General features: G+C 28.9%; 2 protein-coding genes across 2 annotated transcripts in view; one reads left to right on the top strand and one right to left on the bottom strand.

Moving 5' to 3' along the window:
* LOC111624493 overlaps positions 1-9,297 on the top strand; it is a 105,679-nt gene extending 96,382 nt beyond the window's left edge. Inside the window, exon 3 of the transcript XR_002756581.1 lies at positions 9,165-9,297. The gene's annotated coding sequence lies outside the window, so the exon portion shown is untranslated. The remainder of the gene's footprint in view (positions 1-9,164) is intronic.
* A 4,655-nt stretch (positions 9,298-13,952) lies between these two features.
* LOC111624495 (mitogen-activated protein kinase kinase kinase 11-like) overlaps positions 13,953-17,471 on the bottom strand; it is an 86,931-nt gene continuing 83,412 nt past the window's right edge. Inside the window, exons 9-10 of the mRNA XM_023367344.1 lie at positions 16,515-16,778; positions 13,953-16,139 (exon numbers count right to left, since the gene is read on the bottom strand). Of these exons, the coding sequence (XP_023223112.1) occupies positions 14,941-16,139; positions 16,515-16,778 (1,463 nt within the window). The 3' untranslated portion in view covers positions 13,953-14,940. The remainder of the gene's footprint in view (positions 16,140-16,514; positions 16,779-17,471) is intronic.

Here is a 17,471-nt window from a genome sequence, read left to right as displayed (position 1 = left end):
TTCCGGTTAAGACTTAATGCTCCCCCTCACCCCCCCGCGTTGGAATTTCGAAAAATCCTTTCTTAGTGTGCGTTTCCATGACGTACCCTAACTGTGTACCAAATTTCACCTCTTTAGGTTAAGCGGTTTGCTCTGGGCGATGATGAATCAGTGAATGAATGAATGAATGAATGAGTCAGTCAGGACAAGCAATTTTATATATTTAGATAATCAATAATCACAACGCGCTGCATCTAATTTGTAATAATTTTCCTTTATTTCTTTTTCTGATATCATTGATTAAAAATTATTATTATATTGTATATATTCACTGTAAAATATTTGCTTAATCTCATAACTTTGCATTCTTTTCATGTCTTTTCCTATTTATAACAACAGTTTGAAGTCTGGTATATTTTAACTTTTTTAAAAATAATTATATTTTTGTTCAAATCAATTTTTCACTTGAGAACCTATTTTCATACTAAAAATGCTATTTCTTTTAATATTAATAAAATAATGTAATGTAATATTTATTAAATCCTTACACATTTTCTTGATATTATATTAGAAGATTGTGAACGCAAAAGCTTCCGTTTTGACATATTCTTCCGTGTCGAAGTCACAGAAAAATATTTTTCATCAAAGCTCCTTCGATAAAACTCCATTTAGTTTCACCTTCTGAATAACTTTATTTATTTTGCTAAAAAACATTATTAAATAATAGCTGTTTGTGTGTATACAATACAATGCAAACTTGTAATATTTTCGCACGCTATAAGTTCGACTTTACTCTTTAGTCAACTTCAATTACGAATTGACATTATCTAGAAGATAATAAGTTGTGTAATTTGCAAGTAAATCGGAGAATCGACCTTAACTTTAATTAATTTGGGTATTTTGCAAAAGTTTCTTTAACATGCAATAAATTTTCGGCTAACACTAGCCTACCAGTGACCTGGTGAATAAAAAAAAACATCACTAAATACCGGTAGTTAGTCGCGAGTTCGCGCCTGAATATCTAGTCACGTGGAGTTTTTCGGGGTTTCTTCGCACGTGAAGCACGTCAGTACGGCCAATTTCCCATAGAAATGCCTCCTCTCCTGGCAGATCGCCCATATTTCGCGTTGCCTTTTTCCATCAATCCAATTCTACTAAATCCTGAGATAATTGAAAATATGTCGACAATTGAGAACATTGATATAAGTAATTACTCACAAGATAACAACATGGCTTTTTGTCATTACGAATACATTTATATTTTAGTTTTCTAGGAGTATATTTTTTATGTTGCGTACAGGTGGTTATTTCGTGATAATGCATTGCTAATTTCGTGAGAGGGTCCGTCAGCCTATATACTCGTATTTAGCTGCAATTGAAAACATTGTGGACCTATAAATGCCCACTGTGGTTAGTCAGTATGTCAGTTGGCCTGTTTGTCTGTCCTTTCTTAATCTCCGGAACAAAGTTGGATAGATGAAAGACGAGAACAGCTATGGAAAGCTTAGGGGCAGAAAGTCCCGATTAACCGTATAATTTCCGATGCAAACGTTATTTCAATTCGAAATTTTTCCCCCGAAAGGAGTTAGATAGATGACTCAATTGCTAATAGATAAAGTATGATGTACAGGAGCAAACCACTACTAATTTGAGTTGGAGAGCATATATTTTAATTTGAATAAATTAAAAATATGATTAAAAATTTTAGCTCGGCATTGTGACGATGTCACAATAAATAATTGCTGGTATATTGAACATTTTCCATCCTCGCCACTTCAAAATATTTATCTTTTTCACATTGACAATATTTTGATGGTATCTCGAGTAGTAATTCTGTGATATATTAGTTATTTTGTTGTACTTCATTTTGGACCTAAAAAGTATGGCAGATACTCAAGATATAGGCCTATTCAACTAACATTACCTGTAAGTTATACATATTTTCTGGACATGCGGTAGAAATTTCCACGGAAAAAATGACCAATAAAAGGCGCTTTTTATTTTATTTTTAAAAAATATATTAAAATTATTATGTGCTACGTTTATATAGAAAGAAATCTACGCTAAATCTTTTAATTAGTTTTTAAATTTTAACATTTTTGGAGATGTTTTTAATTATATATTTATTATATAATTATATTTATCTCTTGTGGCTGTGATAAATTATAATTTTGCTTTAAAAAGTTTGAATGATTAAAAATCCACACACAAAATTTCACAACTTAGAAATAACCATATTTTTTGAAGATTTATTACCATATTGTATTTAGTCTTTAGATTAAAAGCATACGGAAAAACATACTCTAAAGTTGACATACATTTGAATTATTTTCTGAACGATTTGTAACTCGTACTATATCCATTATTGGACTAAACTGCAAATCAATTCCCATTTGTTTCTTAACAGTTTACTCACACACTAGGTATACTAAACAAGAAAAATGTGAATAAAATTTCATCTTTTGATCAATTATTATTAACTGAAATGCTTTTCAAAATATATTATATTAAAAAATTCATTTGATGGATAAGTTAGGAAACCACGAGATATAAAATACAGAAAAATTTTAAAGTTTTCTAGTGGAAATTTAACTTTTCACACTCATTATCAATGTTTTTAAGAGCTTAATTTAAAAGGATTGATTGGCAATATATATACATGTTACATTCTTTAATAACAATCTTATTAATAACATTTTCAATTCTTAATAATGAGCTAGTAGCAATATATCACACAATATTTTCCTGAAACTCAGTTCTCTAAGATCGCAATAATTTTCAATATCCCCAATTCCATTATAATTATATGAAGAAGTATCGTTTGATTTTGCTCACAATAAATATTATTATTTTATTTCTGAAAAAAAAAATCCTGGATCATATTTCACTTTTGATATCACAATTTAATTCTTGACTCGTGGCAAACAATTACTATATATTAACCTTTAGAATGTAAAAATTAACGAACCGTTTAATGCAACTGAAGTATTTGATTCAAGCAACTTAAAATTACTTGATAAATATAATTTACATTTTGCCGTTCTGGGAATCCTGGATCAAATAAGAGCTATTAAGCTACTGTCTTGATTTTCAGTGCTGGCGATCTCCGATATTTTAAATAAGGACAAGATGGTGGACCCCCATCAGACTATGCTGCGTGGCGACTGCTGGATCTAATTAAAGCTGTTGTAACCACCACAGATAGGCAGGATGGCAAATATTTCGGTTCCCGTCCCTCAACATCTGATCGATCCTGGGCTTTTCATGTCTCGGTGCTGTGTGATCTCCACACAGAAAAACACTAGATTAACAGAGTGCTTAAAACAACAACAACAACAAACATATAAAAATATCAATGATTTGTATACAGATTATTTTTATTCAAAAAGTTTATTTATTTCTTGATGATGTCGAAATAACTAGGCTAAAACAAATTATATAAATGCAAACAATTTACAATTAACATATTTTTACAATTCTTAATACGGAACAATACTCTTGTAGTCGTAGTATATTTTTCAAACTTTGCATTACTACATAAACTTGAATAATAATCATTCACCGAATTTATCTCAATAATATATTTCTTACACTTTAGAATTTTATTTACTTATTGCCATAATTCGGTTTTCTTTTAATTTCTTTTATTTTTTTTTATTCTGCTGACCAGGTGGTTATAATTAGTGATGTAACGAATATTCGGTTACTATTCGGTATTCGGCCTATTTTTCGCTATTCGGCCGAATACTGAATACCTAATAACAGGAGTAAGAAATAACAAAAAAAAAAACAGTAAATTAATCATTTTGATATTTAGATTTAATGTTATCGGGTTAGTGTTGTTTGTTTATATTTGTTTATAACTTATAACATGCACAAAATAAAAAAGAAAATAATATTAGTCACATGTATTCACAATTTATAATTACAAAGATCAGCAAACGTACAGTATACACCTATTCGTTCGAGAATCGTCGCACATCTGAGGGTCTGACTCTGCCTATCCTTCTTTTTAAGCGCTCGTCTTTGTTCTTCCCTTTCTCTTTCCTCTATCGCTCTAGTCCACGTATGCCTATGCATACATCATAATACGCCCTCACGATACTTTCGATTCGTCACTTTTCCGTCGTAGATTTCCCATTTTACAATTACGTGACTAATAGCCTGGTGATAACGGAAAAAAGAGACAGATAGGACGTCGGTATAAGTCACAGTTATTATTTCACAGATTCGAGAGAGCTTGGTAGCCCGAACGGTCCCAGGTTTTCGCCCGTGCACGCTAAGTGACTTTCATTACAAGCATTTAGCTTTCCGAAGTCTATGACAACAATTGTTTGGCATTCACGGCCGCGAATTTCGCGCCAATAAGCTGCCTCGACTTGTTCGAGGCAGCTTATTGAGTTGATAACATAATCGACTTGTTCCATTATGCTATCAACTCAATTTCATATTTATTTTCACATTTTCACTTTGCGGTCCTTCTCTGTTCTTCTTCTGTTATTTACACGTGTAGGTCATTTCGTTGTTAGCCACATTTGATATCATCACTTATCACATACTACCATGACGCTATTGTCTGAACTGTCAAGAATTAACGCGATTGGCGAAGCGTAGTGACAGTGGGCCAATAGAGAGCAGGATCCTTGCCACAATGTGGTTTGCGCGCCAATTTTCGTACGTGCGTTAATCAAGTCGAATAGTTTGGCCGAATATACTATTCGTTGCAACACTAATTATAATCTAAAACTTTGCATTTATAAAATTAGTTACGGCAAATTTTAGATTTTATAGGCCATATTCCTTAAAGTATTACGTTTCTGACACTTTTCCAAAAAATAATTTCATTTCTTACGCTATTTATGATGTACGAAAAAATGTGATAATAAAATAAAAATATTTGGACTAAAAAGAAAAAAAAATTTTATTGTTTACTCCCTCTGTTCGAAACGTGAATTCAAGTCTTATTTTAAATAATATTCATATTTATCAACTAATTTCAAGTAAATAATGTTACTAAATCACAGAAGTTAGCCCCCACCTGCCTTATACTTACTTGTTAGAGGCATTTTTTTGTGTATTTATTTCATTTTTTTATTATTGTTATATTTACATATTTTTTAATTATTTACATCGTTATTGTATTAGTTCATTTAGTATATTTTATTTTATTATTTATTTGTTAATTTAACTAATATTTTGTTTTAAATTTAAATGTAAAAATGTTCGAACGTTCTGTCGTTTAAATGTTAAGTTAAAATACGTTCGAATTTCGGTTACATCTGAAGATGGTCTATCGTATTAGATCAAAAACGTTAATGTTTGTTTAAATAAACATTTCTCAGCATCAGGTGTTTGATGATTAAGTATTTTAAAGAGCTGAATATAATATTTATAAATTACAAACTTATTAGTTAGTAATTTATAAATTACAAATTTATAAGATTGGAATTAATTTTATTATTTTACTGTGTTTAGCCCTGATTTGATTATTATTATTATTATTTGACAAACTTGAGTAAAATTTGATCGACTGCTAAAGTAACGAATATAAAAGACACATTCGCTCCTTAGAACACAGCACAGAAACGGAGAAAGCTGATCATATTTTCATGTTGTTACGAATTTCTTAACACATATATTTGGTCTAATATTCTTAATATTTTCATTTACGTAACTTTAGAAGTTCCATACACAGTTTACAACACCTAAAGCCTTTCCAAAACGATGTAAATTTCTACAATTCTGTATTTGCATGGCTAATTTGAGTAGGATACAAATTTCCTGTAGATAATTTAGGCAAAAATTTAAGAAATTATAAATTGTTTAATTTAATCTGTGTCTGTAATTAAATTCTACAAATTTCTGCCTATTGTATGTAACTAACAAATTAAGTTCCATTTTGCCTAGTGACAATAACATAGCTGATATTGTGTTATGCAATATACAGGTATATTATACATCAAAATATTTAAATATCTCAAAGAAATAAATTTTTTATAGAAAATTGTATGCAACAATAGTTAATTCTGACAAAAAAATTATGCATTATTAAGTAAATGGCGATGACATTTAATATCGCTTCCATATTTTAAGAAATAAATTCACAAAGTGATTAAATATAAATTTTGTTGAGGTAATGCTATCAAATTCATGATAAAATTAAATATGTTCTTCCACATAGTTTTAATATTCGAAAATATATAACTAAACATGCCTCATCAGAATAATTCAATTATTTACTGTGAAAACATATATACAGTAGTTGAGTGATAACACAAAAATACTAATAAATTGAAATTTAAATGATAAAACACAATATAAAATGATAAGCTGCATTTTGGAGAAAACTTAACCAGAAAAACACAATGCCAATCCTTTCTTTTTTTTTTTTTGCATATATGTTATTCCTTATTCTTCAAAACACTAGTGCTATATTAAATAATAATTACTACTTTTAGACAGAAAAATTTTCAGTTTATAATTTCTAAAATGTCTCTATTGTTGCTTCTTCATTCTAAGTGAAGGAAACTATTTCCAGTAATTTTAAAATTAATTAATTAAAAAACAAATTCATTCCACAATTTTCTTTTAAAAACTAANTATTTGATTCAAGTAACTTAAAATTACTTGATAAATATAATTTACATTTTGCCGTTCTGGGAATCCTGGATCAAATAAGAGCTATTAAGCTACTGTCTTGATTTTCAGTGCTGGCGATCTCCGATATTTTAAATAAGGACAAGATGGTGGACCCCCATCAGACTATGCTGCGTGGCGACTGCTGGATCTAATTAAAGCTGTTGTAACCACCACAGATAGGCAGGATGGCAAATATGTTCCCGTCCCTCAACATCTGATCGATCCTGGGCTTTTCATGTCTCGGTGCTGTGTGATCTCCACACAGAAAAACACTAGATTAACAGAGTGCTTAAAACAACAACAACAACAAACATATAAAAATATCAATGATTTGTATACAGATTATTTTTATTCAAAAGATACATTTTAAATCCTATTCTTTGGAAAGTAATGAGATTCATTTCTTATTTTTATCTTAGTAGGAAAAATCAGTACACAGAAATAATACATTGCATAATGAAGTCAATGATGAGCAATATCTGATACAATGTAACGCAAGTAAATACATCAGCCTCAATAGTGTACCCATTGCAAAGCACAGAAATTCAGTCATGATATAAAGAAACACTTTTGGAAGTGGTTATGGAAAAATGTCTTTTGTTACTAGCAATACATATGCCAATCAATATGACCAAATCTTCCAGAAGGAAGTTATGTTCTGCAGAGACCATTCTAAAGACATGCCTTAGCATTTTCAACAAGATTTGACCCTGCTATACGAAATGTTAGTATTGTAATGTTTAGTAGTGAAAATATCTCTTCTGAAATTGCTTAGTAACAGGAATTTCTATTTTATAGATCAGAAACACATTTTCTGAACTTGATTTTAACCTGGAAACTCTCCAAACATTAACACCATCAAAAATATCTGGAGAATCATTGGCCAAAAGATCATTAGGAAGTCACTAATAAACAAAACAGAATTAATACAGACTATAACTAGTCTTGTATAATACATGGACCAAACAGTTATCTCTTCTCTGAAGACAATACCTTGGAGATATACTGTGACAATGAAGATTAAAGAGGAGGAATACTATAAGTTAGAGAAACGAACAGTCATAAAAATAATAATTTGCTTGATATAACTTGATATTAATATTCAGCAGTACATATAACTGTACTGCTAAATATTAATATTGTTTTATACTTCAAGAAATTGTAGATGAGAAACTTCAATTAAACTCAGTGTTAACATTTAATTCGTACTGTACAGCAGTAAATTAACTAGACAAAACCCGTTTTGTCTAGTTAAAACTAGAATTTACTGTTAGTAAAAAATGAATTTGAGTTAAAACTAGTTTTAGCTAGACAAAACGGGTTTTAACAAAGACATTCAGTATAAACTAGTTTCAACTAGTTAAAACGCGTTCAAACTAAAAACGGGTTTTGACTGTAACATATATATATATATATATAAAAAAGCTAAATTATGTAATTTAAAAAAATTAATTCTAACATTAATAGTTTGTATTGATTTAGTAATTTTATTGTAACAACTTTTTAGACAGTTATGATACAGTTAGACAGTTAAGGAAGTAACTTCCTTATTTCTTCAGTTTGCTAGTTAATGATATTAAGGGGGTTTTATAACTTTTTCAGAAAATACATATTATCTTTAATAATAGCAAATCAATATTTGTTTAGATACTAATAATGAAACTACTTTTTGTTTTAAATATGGTAAACATATGAAATATGATTATACAACCCCAACAAAAAACCAACTCCTTTTAATCAATCTCTAGCTTATTCTTCAATGATATCAAACAGAAACGTTTTTCATGCTTATAATTATTTTATATTAGGAAACTTTGATTATAACTGAAGATTTTTATATTAAAAAATGTTCACGTTGACAATACATAAAAAAGTTATGAGCAGTTGAAATAAGCATGTGCAACAAAAAAAGCTTGGACAGAACCATTTCTGACAAAAAATACTTCAAACAGTACATTAATATTTAATTATTTCACCTTTGATTTGTATAAGTCTTTGTATGATCATTTATTTTATCAATAAGAGCCTGGCACTCATTTGGAGTGATTTTATCCCAAATTTTCTTGACTTTTTTCCCCTTTAAACTATCCTTGCTTCCTTGAGAACTTTTCTCAATACNATACAGTATTTACTTTTAATATTACCGATATGTCATCGAAAAGAAAACGTGTTGTATTATCATTAAAAGACAAATTAAAGTATTTGTTTTGATTATCCGGATTTTTCTTTATCCGGACTACCTTCATCCCCAATTAGTCCGGATAATCGAGGTTCTACTGTAGTTAATATTTTGATTGCATTTTACATTAATTTCTTTTGGTAAAACTATGACAAGAGTATTTGTGTGTTTTATATACAAATGAAATATTCATTGAAAAAGAAATTTGTTTTTTACAATAATAAACTTTTAAGTTGTAAAACTGATAACTTTATTTAAATAATAAAGTCTCAATTTGAATAATTTTATTATAATTTATATTTATATTAATTAATGTAAATCTCATAACATTATGATCAGTTTGTGAATTTGCAAATATTTATTTCAGGTAAATATATCAGATTTATGTACAAGCTTGGACATATCTGTGACAAACAGTTCCATCAATTACAACTGTATTATTATTATTTTACTACAAAGTTTTGAATGTAGTACATAAATAGGACAAAACACATAAACCCTGCTGGCTGTCAAAATTTACTGACATAAGTCAAAATCACAGTAACTAGAAAACAAAGATATGAAATTAACTTTAGATACAATAAAGCTGATCAATTGAAATAAATTTCAGTACTACTGAAGAAAATTATTCATGATTCTGTTATGCATAGCATCATTATTTTGTATTAAGCTGCAGAGATTCACATTTTTCTTTTGTATATTAACATCAAAGAACAAAATATAAAAAGAGTATCATTATTTTTTAATCATAAAATTTGAAAAAAATGCAGATTACAAAATTTTATGTTGTTGGCATATTCCAGTTATCATATATTGAGTGTCTCAAAAAGAACAAACTTACACAATGGATTCAGAAAATCAAATGGATAACAAAATCTTATAGGGCTCAAAATATCTTGATAATTAANTTTATAACTTTTTCAGAAAATACATATTATCTTTAATAATAGCAAATCAATATTTGTTTAGATACTAATAATGAAACTACTTTTTGTTTTAAATATGGTAAACATATGAAATATGATTATACAACCCCAACAAAAAACTAACTCCTTTTAATCAATCTCTAGCTTATTCTTCAATGATATCAAACAGAAACGTTTTTCATGCTTATAATTATTTTATATTAGGAAACTTTGATTATAACTGAAGATTTTTATATTAAAAAATGTTCACGTTGACAATACATAAAAAAGTTATGAGCAGTTGAAATAAGCATGTGCAACAAAAAAAGCTTGGACAGAACCATTTCTGACAAAAAATACTTCAAACAGTACATTAATATTTAATTATTTCACCTTTGATTTGTATAAGTCTTTGTATGATCATTTATTTTATCAATAAGAGCCTGGCACTCATTTGGAGTGATTTTATCCCAAATTTTCTTGACTTTTTTCCCCTTTAAACTATCCTTGCTTCCTTGAGAACTTTTCTCAATACTTTTTTAATTCTACAGCACATTTTCTATAAGAGAAAAGTCAGGACTGCTTGATGGCCATTTTAATATGTTAATATTATGTTGTGCCAGCTAAGCCTTGATACTGTAGCAGTATGGCAACTTGCATCATCCTACTAGAAAATAAAATGTTCATTATATTGTAATTTTTCTAATGATATAGCAAATTTTCCTCAAGGATTTGTTGGTATTTTGCTGTGTTTACTGATCCCTCAATGAAATGCAAAATTTCCCACACCTTGGGCCGACAAGCAATCCTGCATTATAATGCTTGTTGGAAATTTTATAATGTGCTGTACACAGTCAGAATAAAAAATGCTTCTCATTTTCTGATGATTTTTCTATTGCCTCCAATAACATTCAAACATTGTCTCATCACTAAAAACAACCTGCTTCCACTGTTGTTTGTCCAACATTGATGCTCTTTTGCCCACTTCAATTGGTTTTTTTGTGTGTTTTTGTGAGAAGTGGTTTTTGCCTTTCTCTATGTAAATAGATCACATATCACAATTGTTAAGTAAAAATAATAATATTTTCTTACCTGATAGAAGTTGTATCGAAGTTTGTGCTGATAGATACAAGTTTCTTTTGTAACTTTGAGGTGCATCGCTTGTTAAATTACTGAACAATCTTTTTTTAATTATTTCACAAAGGTACAGTACTTGTGATCAGTCTTTGTTATAGTTGCCGGTTTTCCAGTTGATTTTTTGGATGAATTATACCAGTTTCTTGATTCATACTGTGGGTTTCCCAATTTTTAATTATTTTGAAATTTCTGTTAATTATTTGCCTTCTCTATAGAAGATGAGAATTGCTTTACTTTTAACAATGATTACAGCAAAAACAGGTGCCATTTTCATTAAACAAATACACCTCATTAATAATAATACAGAAAAAAATACAAATATCACATGTCAACATAATTACATATTTACAAACAGGTCATTTAATGTACTGTCCAAGGATTTTTTGTTGGGGTTGTATAATAATAAAAATTTAACTAAAAAAAAACATTTAAATATTCATTTTTAATAATGGACAAATTTAAGTGATATATTCCATATACTATATACACTCCTGGCCAAAAGTACAGACTCAGTGGCAAATTTAACATTTAAATTGCAATAACTTCTTACAAACAACAAAAATATAATGATCTCTTTCTATTGCAAGGCATAAAAGCAATTGACAACTCATTTGTAAATGTTTTAATGTAAATATTTATAAATTCATAAGTAAAAATTTAATATAAAATAAGAATTTTCAAAATTATTTTGTCTTTCTTATATTTAAATTGTTTTCAGCTATAAGAAAGGTATATTTTATTCAAAAGGTAAATTTTAAATCCTATTCTTTGGAAAATAATGAGGTTCATTTCTTATTTTTATCTTAGTAGGAAAAATCAGTACACAGAAATAATACATTGCATAATGAAGTCAATGATGAGCAATATCTGATACAATGTAACGCAAGTAAATACATCAGCCTCAATAGTGTACCCATTGCAAAGCACAGAAATTCAGTCATGATATAAAGAAACACTTTTGGAAGTGGTTATGGACAAATGTCTTTTGTTACTAGCAATACATATGCTAATCAATATGACCAAATCTTCCAGAAGGAAGTTATGTTCTGCAGAGACCATTCTAAAGACATGCCTTAGCATTTTCAACAAGATTTGACCCTGCTATACGAAATGTTAGTATTGTAATGTTTAGTAGTGAAAATATCTCTTCTGAAATTGCTTAGTAACAGGAATTTCTATTTTATAGATCAGAAACACATTTTCTGAACTTGATTTTAACCTGGAAACTCTCCAAACATTAACACCATCAAAAATATCTGGAGAATCATTGGCCAAAAGATCAGTAGGAAGTCACTAATAAACAAAACAGAATTAATACAGACTATAACTAGTCTTGTATAATACATGGACCAAACAGTTATCTCTTCACTGAAGACAATACCTTGGAGATATACTGTGACAATGAAGATTAAAGAGGAGGAATACTATAAGTTAGAGAAACGAACAGTCATAAAAATAATAATTTGCTTGATATAACTTGATATTAATATTCAGCAGTACATATAACTGTACTGCTAAATATTAATATTGTTTTATACTTCAAGAAATTGTAGATGAGAAACTGCAATTAAACTCAGTGTTAACATTTAATTTGGGTCCAAATTTTCTTTTGAGACTGAAAAAAGTAAAAACAGTCTTATAACAATGTTCAATTATCAACAGTGTTTATAATAAGAAACACTGTTGATACTGTAATTTTTATAATAAAGTACAGTTAAGTACTTGATCATTTTATTCATATCATGAAATCTATACTACTATTTCATGCTTTTGGCCAGGAGTGTAATTGTATCATTCTAAATTTATTTATTTATTTTAAATAAAGTTTAATAATTTAGATTGATTTTTTGAGATTATGTAAGAATATTAATATTGAAAAATGTCTTTATTCAACATTTTATAATGCATTTTAAGATTTTTTTTCTGGAAATTTATTTTATGAAACCAAATCATCAAACATACTTATAGTTAATATTTTGATTGCATTTTACATTAATTTCTTTTGGTAAAACTATGACAAGAGTATTTGTGTGTTTTATATACAAATGAAATATTCATTGAAAAAGAAATTTGTTTTTTACAATATTAAACTTTTAAGTTGTAAAACTGATAACTTTATTTAAATAATAAAGTCTCAATTTGAATAATTTTATTATAATTTATATTTATATTAATTAATGTAAATCTCATAACATTATGATCAGTTTGTGAATTTGCAAATATTTATTTCAGGTAAATATATCAGATTTATGTACAAGCTTGGACATATCTGTGACAAACAGTTCCATCAATTACAACTGTATTATTATTATTTTACTACAAAGTTTTGAATGTAGTACATAAATAGGACAAAACACATAAACCCTGCTGGCTGTCAAAATTTACTGACATAAGTCAAAATCACAGTAACTAGAAAACAAAGATATGAAATTAACTTTAGATACAATAAAGCTGATCAATTGAAATAAATTTCAGTACTACTGAAGAAAATTATTCATGATTCTGTTATGCATAGCATCATTATTTTGTATTAAGCTGCAGAGATTCACATTTTTCTTTTGTATATTAACATCAAAGAACAAAATATAAAAAGAGTATCATTATTTTTTAATCATAAAATTTGAAAAAAATGCAGATTACAAAATTTTATGTTGTTGGCATATTCCAGTTATCATATATTGAGTGTCTCAAAAAGAACAAACTTACACAATGGATTCAGAAAATCAAATGGATAACAAAATCTTATAGGGCTCAAAATATCTTGATAATTAATAATATGATACTATATTTATATACTATTTTAATATATAAAACAAAAAAATGCACACAATGTTGTACTTAACAACTGTTTGATTGCCATCATGTTTTTAACAAAATTTTGATATATTGTGGTACCTCAGGATACGAAATTAATCCGTTCCGAAACTGAGATCGTATCATGAACATGTCGTAAGGTGGATCATCTTTTCCCATACGATTACATGTAAAACCAAATAATTCGTTTCAACGCGAAAAACGTACTCAAATTAAAGCCAAGTAATACATTTAAAAAAATAACTGTAGTAAGAAAAACAAATGAAAAATGCGAACTAATGTAACGTCGTATGGTGAGTTTTTGTTCGTATCGTGGAGCAAAAATATGTTCGAATTTCATGTCGTATCCTGAAAATTTCGTATGCTGGGGCGTTCGTAACCTGAGGTACCACTGTATTGTGTGAATAAGTAAATATTCAAACAAGATTTTTGCTGACAAAAAGCATATATGAATCCTTACAAATATAACTAATTTGTAAAGTAATTAATAAAATTTTAAAATTATTTTTCAAATTAATATCATAAAATCTGTACATAAGTCTTTAATCAATGTGCTTCAGCCCTACGTATTTATATGAGAGGTGAGAAATGTTTTAATAAAATATATTTATTTGATCTTCAAATCTATAGTGTAAGTTTGTCCTAAATTTTCAAGATACTCTGAATATATATAATAGGTTCAGAGTAGCAATCATGCAATCTAATCTTATTTTCAAATTTTATACAATTCATGATTTATATCATTTTGAGTTACAATTTTTGATTTTTTTACTATAAGCTAAAAAGTATAGAGAGACCATCACAGAATCTAATTCATTCTCTGCCATTATCAATCTCAATGCTGCTAGTTTGAAATTTTCAGATATTCATGTTCTTAATATTTTAAATGTTAATTTTTTCCATTGAATATCTCACTCAAATCACATGAACTTTTTGGAAAGCTCTTTGGGAAGAAAAAGAAAGTTGGTAATCATTCCAACAGGAATGTTATGGAATGTTAAATTGTATAATTAATATTTGCTAGCAAAATCACTCAAAAGTAAAAACAATACAGCCTTCATAAATTTTTAAGTATTAGTTACCACAAGGGAAGAAATAATGCATTATTCCTTAAAATAAGGAATGTAGGTAATTTTTGTTCCCTTTTATGAATTAACTGTGAAGGAATGTAATTCTGATGAGCATAATCCGACTGTACGTTTGCACTAGTCAAATAATAATAGTGATTTGCCAACAAATTGGATTTATTTTAATAAATTTAAGTTGAAGAGCCTAGTCTTATGGTCACTATGATAGAAATTCTTTTTCAAGTTCAATAACGGATGGTTGGTCAGATTTTAAAGACCGTGTCACTGCAGTTAGTGGAATAGTTTCATCTTTCAATTCTCCATCTAATGGCATATCTAAAAGTGTAATTTCATGTTCATTAGTCCCTATTGCTTTATTTGCAGTACTTTTGATATCTTCTTGATCTTCTGTAATGCTGAAACGTACCCGAGATACAGATGAAGTTTCATTAGTTGTTGTTGGAGAAGTATATGTATTATTTGAATTTACTGATATACTTGAAGTGGATGAAGCTGCCCACTCTTTTGGCGATGTCCTACCTATTGTTTGTTTCAATTTAGATGCTTGGGGACGGTAACGACTGGTGGCATCAACTACATGAGGTTGATCAGGAGATGGCTCACGAACACTATGTCTTCGAGGTGTTCCTGTAAGTGATGATGAAGGAGATGGTACTGGAGATGCTACAGTATGATGATAAGATATTGCATGAGAAGGAAGAGTTGTTTGTTGATTTTCTGAATCATGGTCATCCATATGAAATGAAGGATTTACATTAGAAGAAGCACTAGATGCATTAGAAACATTTGAAGGAGTGCGCCTGTGTGTGTATACTATCCTCTGAGGAGTTCGAGGTTGAACAATTTGTGCTGAGGAAGAAACTGAAATTACAGAATTGGGATTATCGTAAGCAAGATATCCATTTGGATGAGGTGAATATTCAGGATAGATTCTTTCTACATGAAATACATCAGGCCTAGTGAGGTCTGGATAAAATCTTTCAATACAGTATGGTGCCTCAATTCCACTTCCTTGATAATACCGGTAAGGCACCTCTGGTGGCAGTGCATAATCTGAGAAACGTGATTTTGGAGGAGGAGCTGGATAACTTTCCTGTCTCAAATATGATGACCTGTCACAAGCTGGAAGTGCTGAAGGTGTTCCTGAATTTTGAAAACCTTGTTCACCTTCACTACTAGTATTAGAGAGTTTGCGACAGGGGCTTTGAGCAAGAGGTGTAAAAGATCCTCCAGAACTAATACTAGGAGCATGCTGGGGAGAATCTGTAAATCTTAATGGCGAACCGGTCTCTAGATTCAATGTTGGCCTGTAATGTCGAGAACGTCCATGGTATGTGTTGTGTGGAAATCCTGACAGAGAGGAGAATTCATACTCTGCACTTGAAAAATATGGGGAACCTGCAGAGTATGGAAGTATGTATGTAACATACACATAAAATGATAAACATGTAATATTCACTCAATTATAATTTTAAAAAAGTAATAATGATTTTTATGTACATTATTTGGAATTTTCCAATTTTTCATATAATTTATCAATCATAAATAAATCACATTCATGATTAAAATTAATCCATTCCAATTTTCAAAAATTTTATAACTGAAGTCAATCAATTCTTGCAAATAATTTAATGAAATTAATTTCAATTAAAACATATATTTTCAATAACTATATACATATTACATCTAAAATTTTTTTAAATTCTGTACTATTGTGGGAAATGTTTTAACTAGGATCAAATAGAATGGCAAAATCATGCTACCTGTGCATACCTGGCTCACAATATCCCCACCATTTACGCTCTTCTTCTTCCTCTTCCCATGGAGAACCAAACCTTGATCGAGTGTGAGACTGGTTACCTATACGAATATCAATTCCAGTTCCCACACAGGCCAACATTGCACCAATATTATATAGCACCGAATCCAATAATCTTCTAGGTAATGATGCTCGTTTTAAGCTATTTCCAGCAGAACATGTACCGTTATATATATGATGGTGATGATGATGATGAGGTGAGCCATCGCTATCTGTATCTTGGAAAAATTGCATATAGTAAATATCAAAATAAATAAATCAAAAAGATGTTTACAATTGTAAATTAATATCTTCAATTATTTATTTATTAAATTAAATTACCTAACTTAAATAAATATATACTATTTATTTATCATCTATATAGAATCTGTTAGAATTAAGATACATCTGTTTGTATTTACAGTCGACCCCCTATAACACTGTTGATTATTTCATTTTATATAAATTCCATGTTGTACGAGTCACTTAAATTTTACAAATATGTGTGCCGGGCTGTGAACGGCTCACATATTTGTAAAATCTAAGTGACTCGTACAACATGGAATTCATATAAAATGGAATAATCAACAGTGTTATAGGGGGGTTGACTGGTATATCCTAACAACTTCTGTTAATATAAAAGTTTATATCTGAATTCCAAGTTGTGAATGTGCTATATTTTTAAGTTATTGATCTTAGTTTGTCAAATTATGATGAAACTATTCATAAAACTTAGGATAAATAACTGTAATGTACCATAATTTAATATAGTTTGCAATTTCTGAAAACTATTATTTATTTAATTTTATTGGGTTGTTCGGAAAGTAATTTTGTTTTTTTTTTTCCATGGAAAAAACACAATATTTTTATAATAAATAAATATTTTATTGAATTATATATCAACCATTTTGGTCAAATACCTGTTGTCATCG

This window comes from Centruroides sculpturatus, unplaced genomic scaffold (assembly GCF_000671375.1).
Source record: "Centruroides sculpturatus isolate CEXI.00-Female unplaced genomic scaffold, Cexi_2.0 scaffold336, whole genome shotgun sequence".
In the NCBI taxonomy this organism is placed as follows: Eukaryota; Metazoa; Arthropoda; class Arachnida; order Scorpiones; family Buthidae; genus Centruroides; species Centruroides sculpturatus.
Note: the sequence above shows the minus strand (reverse complement) of the source record. Positions and strands in the feature narration are given on the sequence as shown.